The sequence below is a fragment of the Eucyclogobius newberryi genome, unplaced genomic scaffold (assembly GCF_026437365.1).
Source record: "Eucyclogobius newberryi isolate DKJ021-1_F unplaced genomic scaffold, fEucNew1.0.hap1 SCAF_19, whole genome shotgun sequence".
Taxonomy (NCBI): Eukaryota; Metazoa; Chordata; class Actinopteri; order Gobiiformes; family Gobiidae; genus Eucyclogobius; species Eucyclogobius newberryi.
This window is the reverse complement of record NW_027315823.1, coordinates 27,721,122-27,734,828: the sequence shown is the minus strand read 5'-3', so window position 1 is coordinate 27,734,828 and position 13,707 is coordinate 27,721,122. Positions and strand designations below refer to the sequence as shown.

At 41.7% G+C, this 13,707-nt stretch overlaps 1 protein-coding gene across 1 annotated transcript; it reads left to right on the top strand.

Annotated features, from left to right (window-relative positions):
- The first annotated feature begins 291 nt into the window (after nucleotides 1-291).
- Nucleotides 292-11,951, top strand: dnajc14 (DnaJ (Hsp40) homolog, subfamily C, member 14). The gene is made up of 7 exons (XM_072452548.1): nucleotides 292-363; nucleotides 3,624-4,932; nucleotides 6,657-6,763; nucleotides 6,843-6,962; nucleotides 7,786-7,946; nucleotides 8,536-8,635; nucleotides 9,456-11,951. Exons 2-7 carry the CDS (start codon nucleotides 3,817-3,819, stop codon nucleotides 9,763-9,765), a joined length of 1,914 nt encoding a protein of 637 aa, XP_072308649.1. The 5' UTR covers nucleotides 292-363; nucleotides 3,624-3,816; the 3' UTR covers nucleotides 9,766-11,951.
- The last annotated feature ends 1,756 nt before the right edge of the window (nucleotides 11,952-13,707 follow it).

Genomic DNA, 13,707 nt, shown 5'->3' with positions numbered 1-13,707 from the left:
CACTTCTGCTAGTAGGCCTATAACTGCCTCCAAAGTGGACTACATCAAAAATTGCGACTACATTTGAAATATAATTATTTAGATTTTTATTTGAATGTAGTAAAACAAGAAAATACTTTTTTCCTAGTATTTTCAACATCATGCTGAAATCTAATACCTAAGAATATTGATATTAATTTATCAGGCTCACACTATGCAAACAATTGTCTGTTGTTGTGATACCCGAAAGGCCCAGGCGGTGGCGCTAGTGCTTGTCACGTCTTTATGAAACACAAAATCTTCACCGTAGAAGCTGAGCCTGGGCGGAAGTAACAGAAGTGGCTAAAATAAACAACACGAACTAGCGCACAAATGCATTAAAAGGTACACGATTATTTGCATTGTTTAGTGTGCAAATGAAATATAACGGGCATTCTTGTTGTGTGCGTTAGCTGTGCTGTGAATGCTTCAGCTTTACACGTCAAACATCACAGAAATGCGTCTATTTTAGCTCGACCCTGCTCAATGCTAACTTAGCTTCATGGTTAGCAACTTGTTTGGAAAATGAGCAAAAATAGCATCAACTTGGCTGTTTTTTGTTGTTACACTCCCAGCATTATAATCCTCTACATGTGTGTCGCTTTACGTGTTAATCTGATGTATTTTGATGTAGTTTAAACGATGGTAATCCAGGAGAAGCATGCTAAATTTAGACCATAGTGAAATCATTCTTGGCAGTGCAGCTCAAGGCTTACAGTCAGTGAGAGGCTGAGAGAGTTTAAACATTAGCTATTCAAATATCATCTTTGGATTTGTTTAGTGAAATGATCGTAGCTGTCTGTTGGATTGTGACTGAGCTGGGTGTGCACGGAAAGTTCTAGAAGTGGCGTTTTTATTTGTACTTTCTTCATGATTAGAATAGAAATGACTGGACGTGGTCATTGCTGCTGCTGCTGGACCTTTAGTGCTTGACCTTTACTCGTAAAAAGGTGTTATTTTCAACACTTTCGACAAGAGTCAGATCAAAGATACTAAAAGGGAAGTTTTATTCTTAACAAGTGTCATCGCGTTTTCAGTCATCTTAAAACTGCATCCTGCATGGGCTCTGATTGTCTTATGAACAAACCAATTTAATCTATTTTCTTTTTTTATTGATGAGATTCATATTTGTTCAACTTCTTTTATGATGTCTGTGTTGCTGGAAAAGTTGTAGAAGCTTTATACATTTACACAGTTAGAAGATGGAACTGCTCCTTTACTTTCAGCGCGGTAAAACAAGCACTTTCGTTTCACCACAAATATATTCCGTTTAAACACAGTAAACTGGCAGCAGTATATGTAACTCTAATGTACTTTGAAGTAGTTGTAAATCTAATGTACTTTACTTTAATGTACTTTGCAGTAGTTGTGACTCTAATGTACTTTGCAGTAGTTGTAACTAATGTACTTTACTCTAATGTACTTTGCAGTAGTTGTGACTCTAATGTACTTTGCAGTAGTTGTAACTAATGTACTTTACTCTAATGTACTTTGCAGTAGTTGTAACGCTAATGTACTTTGCAGTAGTTGTGACTCTAATGTACTTTGCAGTAGTTGTAACTAATGTACTTTACTCTAATGTACTTTGCAGTAGTTGTAACGCTAATGTACTTTGCAGTAGTTGTGACTCTAATGTACTTTGCAGTAGTTGTAACTCTAATGTACTTTGCAGTAGTTGTAACTAATGTACTTTACTCTAATGTACTTTGCAGTAGTTGTAACTCTAATGTACTTTGCAGTAGTTGTAACTCTAATGTACTTTGCAGCAGTTGTAACTTGAATGTACTTTGCAGTAGTTGTAACTTGAATGTACTTTGCAGTAGTTGTAACTTGAATGTACTTTGCAGCAGTTGTAACTTGAATGTACTTTGCAGCAGTTGTAACTTGAATGTACTTTGCAGTAGTTGTAACTCTAATGTACTTTGCAGTAGTTGTAACTCTAATGTACTTTGCAGCAGTTGTAACTCTAATGTACTTTGCAGCAGTTGTAACTCTAATGTACTTTGCAGTAGTTGTAACTCTAATGTACTTTGCAGCAGTTGTAACTTGAATGTACTTTGCAGCAGTTGTAACTTGAATGTACTTTGCAGCAGTTGTAACTTGAATGTACTTTGCAGTAGTTGTAACTCTAATGTACTTTGCAGCAGTTGTAACTTGAATGTACTTTGCAGTAGTTGTAACTCTAATGTACTTTGCAGTAGTTGTAACTCTAATGTACTTTGCAGCAGTTGTAACTTGAATGTACTTTGCAGCAGTTGTAACTTGAATGTACTTTGCAGCAGTTGTAACTCTAATGTACTTTGCAGCAGTTGTAATAATGTACTTTGCAGTAGTTGTAACTCTAATGTACTTTGCAGCAGTTGTAACTTGAATGTACTTTGCAGCAGTTGTAACTTGAATGTACTTTGCAGCAGTTGTAACTTGAATGTACTTTGCAGCAGTTGTAACTTGAATGTACTTTGCAGCAGTTGTAACTTGAATGTACTTTGCAGTAGTTGTAACTCTAATATACTTTGCAGTAGTTGTAACTCTAATGTACTTTGCAGCAGTTGTAACTCGAATGTACTTTGCAGCAGTTGTAACTTGAATGTACTTTGCAGCAGTTGTAACTTGAATGTACTTTGCAGCAGTTGTAACTCTAATGTACTTTGCAGTAGTTGTAACTCTAATGTACTTTGCAGCAGTTGTAACTTGAATGTACTTTGCAGTAGTTGTAACTCTAATGTACTTTGCAGTAGTTGTAACTCTAATGTACTTTGCAGCAGTTGTAACTTGAATGTACTTTGCAGCAGTTGTAACTTGAATGTACTTTGCAGTAGTTGTAACTCTAATGTACTTTGCAGCAGTTGTAACTCTAATGTACTTTGCAGTAGTTGTAACTCTAATGTACTTTGCAGTAGTTGTAACTCTAATGTACTTTGCAGTAGTTGTAACTCTAATGTACTTGTCATTACAACTATTTATATCTACTTTCAGATGACATTGTTTAGGTAGTGGATTACTTCAGCACTTTGTACTTTATATTGTGTACTTGAACTTTATTAACTGATCTACTAATATATTAATTTTACAGACATTTCATATTTGTCTGATAATTAAACCTCAACTAATAATTGGATTGACATAATATTGTCTAAATATCGTTATCGGGATGCTCCAAACAAATATACATAGATATACATTTTTGTCAATATCTCTCACCTCTCAAGTGCAGATGAGTCGTAATTTAATTGAAATCAAGATTTGGTTCCAAGAAAATAATGATATAATTCTTTTGGCATATTGCCCAAGTATTGATGCTAAAAAAAACACATCAATAGGATAGAAATGGACCTTTCCTGAATAATTTTAGAATGTTTTGTATCTATATCAGAATTAGTATAAGACCACATGGCAGTTAACATACTTTTTTATGATCATTGGGATTTACCAGTATTTACCTGTTTCCTCCCGAGTGTTTTTGTTTCATTTAAACTTTGCTTGGTCAACACAGAATTTGCTGCATTTACCTTTTTTAATGTGCACTGGTTAAAACATTTAAAATATGAAACTCACTACTACCGTTTTATATAGCATGGCTTTGATTTTCTTTTTTTGTTTTTCAGGTAAAGAACATAATGTGACTCCGCCCGCTCTGGACTCCTGGAGACCGCTGCTGAGATGGTGGTGAACTTGGGGGTGGAAGCCAGTGGCCCCAGCGTTACATCGTCTGAAATGTCTGGCATGAACACTGTACGGACGAAAATGACGTCAGCAAAGCAAGACTGAGGCGTAACCTTTCGAATAAGCTGTTCAAAGATGGCGGCAGACGGCGACGAGAAGGAGCTGGATGGGCTGGCGGAGCGCGAGGAGACCCCTTGTGGTAGCAACTGGGACGCGTCGGTGGATCAAAGCGTGGAGAAAGAAAACGACGATGAAGACGTTTCGCAGGACAACCCAACTCCGTCCAGCCCCCACGACTCTGGCATCGGCGAATCCGCCTTTTACGAGCCCAGAGACGACGGCGAGGAAGTCACGGAGGAGCTTTCGGACGACCTGGACCACGACGGCGAGAATATGCAGGATGAAGACGATCAGCGGGAGATGAACGGGGAGGGCGATTGGAGGAACGCGGGTCGGAAAGGCAGGGTGAGGAGCAGCGGCTCAATTTCAGAGTCCGTCCCCAAAGGCGGCGGCGGCCTGCCCAGACACAAACAAGCCCGGCGACGCAACCACCACCATCACCAACAAAGCCGCGGGCGACGGAGGACCGGCAACCAACTGTTCTCCTCGTTTAAAGAACTGCTCTCGGAATCCGTGAGCTCGTGGTTCATCTCCTGTGTCCACATGATGATCGAGATTATCGTGACTTTGACTCATAACTGCGGCGTTGGCGTGGAAGCCGGGGGAGTAATATTGTACAAACTTGGACAAAGACTTGTTCTTAAAATCTCGGATGTGCCCGGGTTGAGAGCGGACGCGACGCGACTATTGAACTGGACTAAAAGCAACGCGACGAACCTTAAAGATAAACTAGTTATGTTCGGAAAATTCACAATGTCTTCTGCCTTATCTTGCGCCAAGCTTTTCTGTGCACTGGTGTTTCTTGCCTTCCTTTGGGTCAAATGCGCTTTAGGGCGTGTCGGAGGGGAGCGAGGGAAACGGTTTTGGACGTACGTTCAAGAATCGAGATTTTGGCAAAAGTGTTTGGGATTGATGGAGAAAGTGAGGGACTGTTTTAGGAGGAGATCCGCCCCGTCCAGCCCCGAGTCGCCTGGCCAGGGGGTCAGAGGGGCCCCGGGGCAGGAGCTGGAGAGGCTGCTGGCTTTGGCCGACGTCCCCGAGGAGGAGCTGGACCCGTTCTCGGTTCTGGGGGTCGAAGTGCATGCAACGGAGGCGGAGCTGAAGAAGGCGTACAGGCAGCTGGCTGTGCAGGTGACGCTGCTGAAAGGGAATGCTGACTTTAGTTTACGTAGACTTTGTCTACGTGACGGCCCCTAAAGTGTCTAACTCTACGTGACGGCCCCTAAAGTGTCTAAGTCTACGTGTCTACACTACACAAGTGTAGACACTTTAGGGGCCGTCAAACTTAATTTTGTATTTATCTATTTAAGGAAAAGGTGGAACAATTCATAATTATGATCATTTAAACAAAAGATTTACACTTGCACATAAACCACATCAAAATTGGGATTAAACTGGTAATAAATTCTAACTTAAAGCTGGACTAGATCAAGACTAATCCAGGACTAGATCAGGACTAGATCAGGACTAGATCAGGACTAGAACAGGACTAGAACAGGACTAGAACAGGACTAGATCAGGACTAGATCAGGACTAGAACAGGACTAGAACAGGACTAGAACAGGACTAGAACAGGACTAGATCAGGACTAGATCAGGACTAGATCAGGACTAGATCAGGACTAGATCAGGACTAGAACAGGACTAGAACAGGACTAGAACAGGACTAGATCAGGACTAGATCAGGACTAGAACAGGACTAGATCAGGACTAGATCAGGACTAGAACAGGACTAGAACAGGACTAGAACAGGACTAGAACAGGACTAGATCAGGACTAGATCAGGACTAGATCAGGACTAGAACAGGACTAGAACAGGACTAGAACAGGACTAGAACAGGACTAGATCAGGACTAGATCAGGACTAGATCAGGACTAGATCAGGACTAGAACAGGACTAGAACAGGACTAGAACAGGACTAGATCAGGACTAGAACAGGACTAGATCAGGACTAGATCAGGACTAGATCAGGACTAGATCAGGACTAGATCAGGACTAGATCAGGACTAGAACAGGACTAGAACAGGACTAGATCAGGACTAGATCAGGACTAGAACAGGACTAGAACAGGACTAGAACAGGACTAGAACAGGACTAGATCAGGACTAGAACAGGACTAGAACAGGACTAGAACAGGACTAGATCAGGACTAGAACAGGACTAGAACAGGACTAGAACAGGACTAGAACAGGACTAGATCAGGACTAGAACAGGACTAGAACAGGACTAGAACAGGACTAGATCAGGACTAGAACAGGACTAGATCAGGACTAGAACAGGACTAGAACAGGACTAGAACAGGACTAGATCAGGACTAGAACAGGACTAGAACAGGACTAGAACAGGACTAGATCAGGACTAGATCAGGACTAGATCAGGACTAGAACAGGACTAGAACAGGACTAGATCAGGACTAGATCAGGACTAGATCAGGACTAGAACAGGACTAGAACAGGACTAGAACAGGACTAGATCAGGACTAGAACAGGACCAAACAATGTGGACTAAACTAGGCTCAAAACAACAAGGAGGTGTGAAAAAAATTACACATTACCAAAAAAAAAGAGTATCTGTGTCTAATAAAGTTCAAATATACAAATATGTGCAAGTAGATTACAAGAAAAGTAAATAAAATGTGTCAAGACTTTAAGAGGTGGGAGGTACAGGCACATTCTTTTTGTTGGGTCCAGCAACACAAATTGCATCTTAAAAAAAAGCAAAGTATTTGTCCCTGTCAGTGATTGAAGAATATAAAAGGTTTGACACATTTGAGTTGTATAACCGTGATGAGCCTCAGGGAAACTGCATTGTTCTTGGGCCGGCAGCTGAACCTCAGGCTTGTGTTCATCTCGCAGGTTCATCCAGACAAAAACAAACATCCTCGAGCTGGAGAGGCGTTCAAAGTGCTCCGCGCCGCCTGGGACATCGTCAGTAACCCAGAAACCAAACGGGAATATGAGCTGTGAGTACGAGCCGGGTCCTGGAGCGGTCCATAACACTGTCTCCTGGTGGCGGCCACTGAATGTTCTGTTTCCACACAGGAAGAAGATGGCGGCGTCGGAGCTGTCCAAGTCCATGAACGACTTCCTCACCAAGCTCCAGGACGACCTGAAGGAAGCCATGAACACCATGATGTGCACCAAGTGTGAAGGGAAACACAAGTACGGCCACAAGACACAGTGAAGGGCCACAGTGAAGGGCCACGACTAAAGGGCCACAGTGAAGGGCCACAGTGAAGGGCCACGACTAAAGGGCCACAGTGAAGGGCCACGACTAAAGGGCCACAGTGAAGGGCCACGACTAAAGGGCCACAGTGAAGGGCCACGACTAAAGGGCCACAGTGAAGGGCCACGACTAAAGGGCCACAGTGAAGGGCCGCGACTAAAGGGCCACAGTGAAGGGCCGCGACTAAAGAGCCACAGTGAAGGGCCAGAACTAAAGGGCCGGGACTAAAGGGCCGCGACTAAAGGGCCGGGACTAAAGGGCCGGGACTAAAGGGCCGGGACTAAAGGGCCGGGACTAAAGGGCCGGGACTAAAGGGCCAGGAGTAAAGGACCATGAGTAAAGGACCATGAGGAAAGGGCCATGAGTAAAGGGCCATGAGTAAAGGGCCATGAGTAAAGGGCCATGAGTAAAGGGCCATGAGTAAAGGGCCAAGAGTAAAGGGCCAAGAGTAAAGGGCCAAGAGTAAAGGGCCAAGAGTAAAGGGCCAAGAGTAAAGGGCCAAGAGTAAAGGGCCAAGAGTAAAGGGCCAAGAGTAAAGGGCCAAGAGTAAAGGGCCGGGAGTAAAGGGCCAAGAGTAAAGGGCCAAGAGTAAAGGGCCAAGAGTAAAGGGCCAAGAGTAAAGGGCCAAGAGTAAAGGGCCAAGAGTAAAGGGCCAAGAGTAAAGGGCCAAGAGTAAAGGGCCAAGAGTAAAGGGCCATGATTAAAATTGTTCCCGCCCAGAGCTATGTCCGTAAAGGGCCTGTTTCGTTTTGTGCGCAGGCGTTTCGAGATGGACCGCGAGCCGTCCGAGGCGCGGTTCTGTGGCGAGTGTAAGCGTCGCCATAGCGCCGAGGAGGGGGACCTGTGGGCGGAGTCGAGCATGTTGGGCCTCCGCATCACGTACTTCGCCTGCATGGACGGCAAAGTCTACGACATCACAGGTACATGGACCACAAGGAATCTGATCTTAATCTTGACTTCCACTGTTACTTAAAAAAAAAAAAACATTAATGCAACTGCAACTTGTGACTATTTTAGTAGTCTAGTCAGCTGCTATTTTCTTTGATTGTTTCTAATGTACAATGAATATTTTGATTATTTATGAATAAAGTGTGTACTGTATTTTCCGGACTATAAGTCACACAGGAGTATAAATCGCACCTGCCAAAAAATGCATAATAGAGAAGAAAGTATGAAATGCGGTTGCAAGTGTGAAAATAACAAATAATATCACATAAAAGTCTACTTAAAGACTATAGTCGCACTTATAGTCCGGAAAATACGGTAAATAGTTTATTCATAAATAGTTTATTCTTTTGTGACATTTTGATGACTTAATACCACTTTCTCTATAGAAGCTTGTTTAGTCTGTTCTATAGAGTCTGTACAGCCCAGATAACTACAACTTTTCTCAAAATACAGTCATTATACGACTGGTCTGTTGATCCATGGTTACCGCCCTGGTTACTGACGAACACGCCTGGTATTGTGGGTGAGTTTTCTGGTGCTAATCACACATTACACTTTCAGAGTGGGCGGGCTGTCAGAGGATCAGCATCTCTCCAGACACTCACCGCGTGCCGTATCACATCTCGTTTGGGGCGAAGAACAGCAGCTCCGCACGACACAGGTCTGTCCACCAAACGGGTTACACGACAGAACCTTTATACGGTTATTTGTGAGTTACTGTCACATAAGTGCATCTGACTCACTCTGATTATTTCATTGTTTTAATTTGTAACTGAACGACCAATACTGGCGGCTTTTGTTCTTTTCACCTGCTTTTCACACCAATACCAATTCACAACACAAATAAATACGATGTTTGTGTTCATAACTGACAATAGGCACATGATGTAGTGTTTTTGGAGTACTGCCCTCTAGACTCTAGTTGTGAAAGTATAACATAACATCAAAAATATCAGTCCAACGACATGAACTGGAATGCTGTCATGTACAAAGATATTTGAGAAAGTCTGAATACTGCAGGATCCTTGGTTTCCTTGCCAGGATTGTGGTTAAACATTCATTAAGTTGAAGTTGTATTTGGATTGATTCATGCTCGGGTGAGTAATCCTGTGTTTGAGGCTTGAGTGCCTCTTCTCTACGCTCACTGCTCTGAACTTATGATTAGTCAGTGACATTTCTCATTTGTCCAAGAGTGATCTATAGTGAAAGGTTTCAAATCTGTGATTAGATAATAAAAAAATTACTCCATTTTGCAACAATAAAAATGCATAAACAAGAACGTGCTGCTTGTTCCGGTGGAATACTCTACCTGTGTCAAGTGTTATCAGTATCAGCTTTAAAGGAAGTCCGTGAACTTGTTTTTATTGTTAAGCTGTTTTGCATCAATATTGCACTTTACAATGAACATAAAGTGCAATGATAATCTACATATTTTATAGTTTCATTCTCTTCTAAAGTGTACGTTTGATCTTGTGTTCCAGAGCCCCCTCAGAGCACCCCCCAGGCCCCACGAATCCAGCCGACCTGCAGGACTTCTTTAACCGCATCTTTAAGGGAGTGGCGCCCCCTACTGACATGTCTGCCAACGGCGCCTTCTTCCCCTCTACCCCTCACCCTCCTCCCGGCCCCGGCCCCGGCACCAGCACCGGCCCCACCTTCCCCCCTCCGCCTCCGAGGCCGTCGAGCTTCTTCATGCCCGGGAGCCAACGCCCGGAGTCGGCCGAGAGCTGGGCTGAGAGTGGGAAACCGCCGCGGAGGAGGAAAAAAGTGCGCAAGCCTTTTCAGAGGTGAAGACTCTGTAACGTCGATGTGTGAGGAAAGGAAACAGGAAATAATGGCCATTTTGAATTAGACATGCAGTGGGTCTGCAACAGGAGCGCTGCTAGTTTCAATGAAGTTTTGCTGTTGGTGAGTTCATGAGTTCATGCCACGTTCGATTTCTCTTTGGGGAAAATTTTGAAGGTCATAATGTTCCATCTTATGCAAGTAAATGTACTTTTTTGAACTTTTAACCATATTATAAGCCACATCAAAAGCATACCTGAAGTTGTATTGAGCTAGCTCCATTAATCCTGTTTACGAGCTCGACTTCTCTCCGTCTCAGAGCCTCAGAAAAACAGTTTTTGGTTTGAAATTACCCAGATTCCTGATATCGTAGTTGGCGTTCCGAAGGCTCCTGTGCCGTTTTTAAGTAAATCATTGCCATTTCTGCGTCAAATCATGTTCATAACAGCTGCGCAGTAACATTAGCATGTCCGGGCAAGCTAGCTTTTGCTTATTTTCGCGTGGTAATTCCCTCAACTGCCAGTAGAGGGCGTGCGAACACAACCCCTGATGAAAGAACGCCTCACAGATATAAAGTTAATTCTGTGTATGCATTATTTTAAGACTCTAAATTAAAAGAACTCATGAGCAGGTTTAAAAGCCAATAACAATACAAACATGTGTCCGTTAAACCGTCAACATCAGCAGCATACACAGTTAAATACCACTGGAGGCATGTGTTTTGGACAGAAAACAACAACTTAATAACTTGATGGACGGCATATAGCAACAATCTGATGCAGAACCACGCGCACAACAAATCGTATCACTTTTTTTTCTTTAAAATCCAAGACAATTTGAGCCAAAGCCACAGAGAAAACTTTTTGGATTTCCTCATAATGAAGCTGTTATGTTTTTCTTTATTTCGTTTTTTCGTCCTGCCAAAATTGCACAGTTCTGCATTTTAATATTTCAGTTTTTCCACAATTTTATGTTGAATTTGCTGAAGAAAGCCAGGGATCGTGCAGAAAAACTGCGGGCGAAAGAGGCATTTTTTTATGAAGAACGAACCCAAACATTTGAATTTAATTACATTTTCATGGTTTGCGTTGTGGATTCTGGCTGCTTGAGTTGCGGACGACTTGAAAGTGAAACTAAAACATACTCAAATTCTATACTGACACTTTGAAATTTTGAAATGCTCGATTCCAGATCCACAAATTTAGTTGAGTTTATTATTTATGACAAAGATCGGCCATTAGGTTTTACAGCACATGACAAAAACAGATTTGCTCAAATATGAAACTAATGGCACTTGTTTTTTTGTTAATAGCCGTACTATGTAGCTTTTCCGCTTGTTTCCATAGAGATGTTAATGCTTTGCCTGGAATGTTCCACAGTATGGCTTTAAACTGTCTTTGATTTATTCAATTGCAGTGTTTTCATTGCTAATAAACATGTGAGCGGCCTCGCCTCTCCACGGATCTGGCTTGTAGCTTGTCCAATGCCATACTCTGGAACCAGGCAAAGCTGTGACATCTCCATGGAGACACGCTCGACAAGAAAAGTTGCATAGTGAAGCTTTTATTAATATTCTGGTCCCAGTTTGCCTTTTTAACATGTGTTATTCTTCTACAAAGCATACTTTGAATTAATATAAAAAGGCACGATTAAAATGATTAAAGCAATTTTTATCCAACAATCATTTAAGAGGATCAAATTAATTATTAAAAACTCAATTATTGCCATTTCCATCTGCAGTATTATTATTGAGTCTTTTTTTTGTGTGAACAGAGCAGTTTATTTCAGAGAAAACTTGAGAATTGTTCCGTTTTACTCCCGCGTGAAGAGACGCAAGTTGCTGTGAATTCATGTTATTTTTCAGGAGTTTAAAGTGATGAATCTGGCTTTTGTTTGTGTTATTTGCACAAGCCGAGCTTCTCCTCCAGCTGCAGAAGGAGGTGTGCAACAGTTTTCAGGAGAACGGCTCGGAAAAGTGGTGATTCTGGGCTCAAATCTGAATTTCAATGAGTGACAAGTCATTGTAATAATGCTTTGATATGTTTGCGTTTTGAAAAGTGGGTTTAACTTGACATTTGGAGGTTTTTCTGTCGCGTAAAAACAAGATCAAAATGTAGAATTAAATAATCAAAAGATGCATGTACAAACTGTGCTGTCAGGTGGTCAGGGGCTCCGGAGGTGGTCGGGGGCTCCGGAGGTGGTCGGGGGCTCCGGGGGTGGTCGGGGGCTCCGGGTGTGATCGGGGGCTCCGGGTGTGGTGGGTTTGATTCCCGGCTCCGACTGTTTGCTGCGTGTCCTCCCTTCTCGCTCATCCCCATTTCATTCTCCTCTGTCCTGTCCGGTAAAAGCCTAGGGGCCATTTTGCAAAGATAAAAACATTTATTCAGAGTTGCACATTGTTTTGTGGCTTCACTGCCCCCTTGTGGCTATAATTGTTGTATTTGACAGTATCTTGCAATGGCTCAAAGTTGTTAAATAAATAAAAGTTAGCAAGAAAATATCAACACCAACCAATCACAATAGCTCTATCTTCAAATAAGGAAGTGAATTGCCCAATCGCAGAGCTACGTTCAGAGTTTGAGTTGATCCTGCTTTTCAAAACGGACTCATTGTACATGTTTTATTTGCGGCAAGTTGTTGTTCAAACGGTTTTGTTGCCATTTTTTTTTTTCGCCATCATGTTTTTTTTTAAATTACAACGTTCTTCAAAGTTGTAGCTTAAGTTCCTGTTTCTGCTCATCCGCCTCGAAATATATATCGACACGCTTTTCTGCAAGTCCTGGCGTCGCTTTGCTCTCCACGCGGTTTGTTTTGAAGGAGGAAAGCCGCGCCGGCCTGTTTGGACCTTGACAGTTTCATTTGGACAGAGTAATAATAAAAATATGCAGAGGTTACGCAAAAAAAAAAACATGACAATCATTATTTTGTAGGAAATGTGGAGGGAAGGTTCCGGGCCGACAAAAAACAAAGTCCTTTTCCTGCTTTCTCTGGTTTTCAAAATAAAAGTTTCCTACATGCGTCGTTTGTTTCTTCTCTCTTGAATTGATTCACTTTAGTGCTTTTGTGGAACATCTTCAGCAGTGATTCACGTAGAGCTGCGACAAACAGTATTATTTTGGCCAACGATTATTTTGACAATTGATTAATCTATGGGTTATTTATTTTGGCAATCGATTAATCCGTCATTTATTTATTTTGATTAATTGACTATTCTGTCAGTTATTTATTTTGACTAATTGATTAGTCCGTCAGTTATTTATTTTGATTTATCTGTCAGATGTTTATTTTGATAATCTGTCAGTTATTTTGACAATTAAAAAAGTGTTGCCTTGGAAATTAAGTTCTTCAACCACTAAACTAAAGAAGAATTACACATTTTGAGGAAAGCAATGCCAAAGAGGGATCTTTTATCATTACTGGACTCGTTTGACACATAAATATCCTTTCAGATCCGAGCATCAGTTTTACCTCATAAGGTCTGTGTATTTCACTGACGGAAGTTCCTGAAACTATGGAAAAAGTTGAGACCTGTTCCTTTTAAGGATCTGATTGTTCAAGCTGAAAATCCCTGAGCTTCCTTCACTTCTCCACCGCAAACACCAAACGAGGACGCACTTTAAGAGACACCGGAGCTATTACTTAATTTTACCCACTTCATAGATTTGTATTGGACATTGAAACTTCAAAAGGAGTTTTATTAAAATGCATATTAATTTGAATCTTTAGGCCAGTTTTCAGTCCGTTTGTAACTAATGTGCGCAAAATCAAGACACAAGAAATGTAAGCCTGGTTCCGTCCAGTTCAGATTTAAACGTCCCAAAAATGTGCAATTTTGGTAGTTTTTACGATAACCTGCCTTATTTCTACATGGAAACATTACATGACTAAAAACATGAGTCTTTTTACTTCTACCTTCTGAACTGTCTGTTGCTCAAAGAAAATTATTTG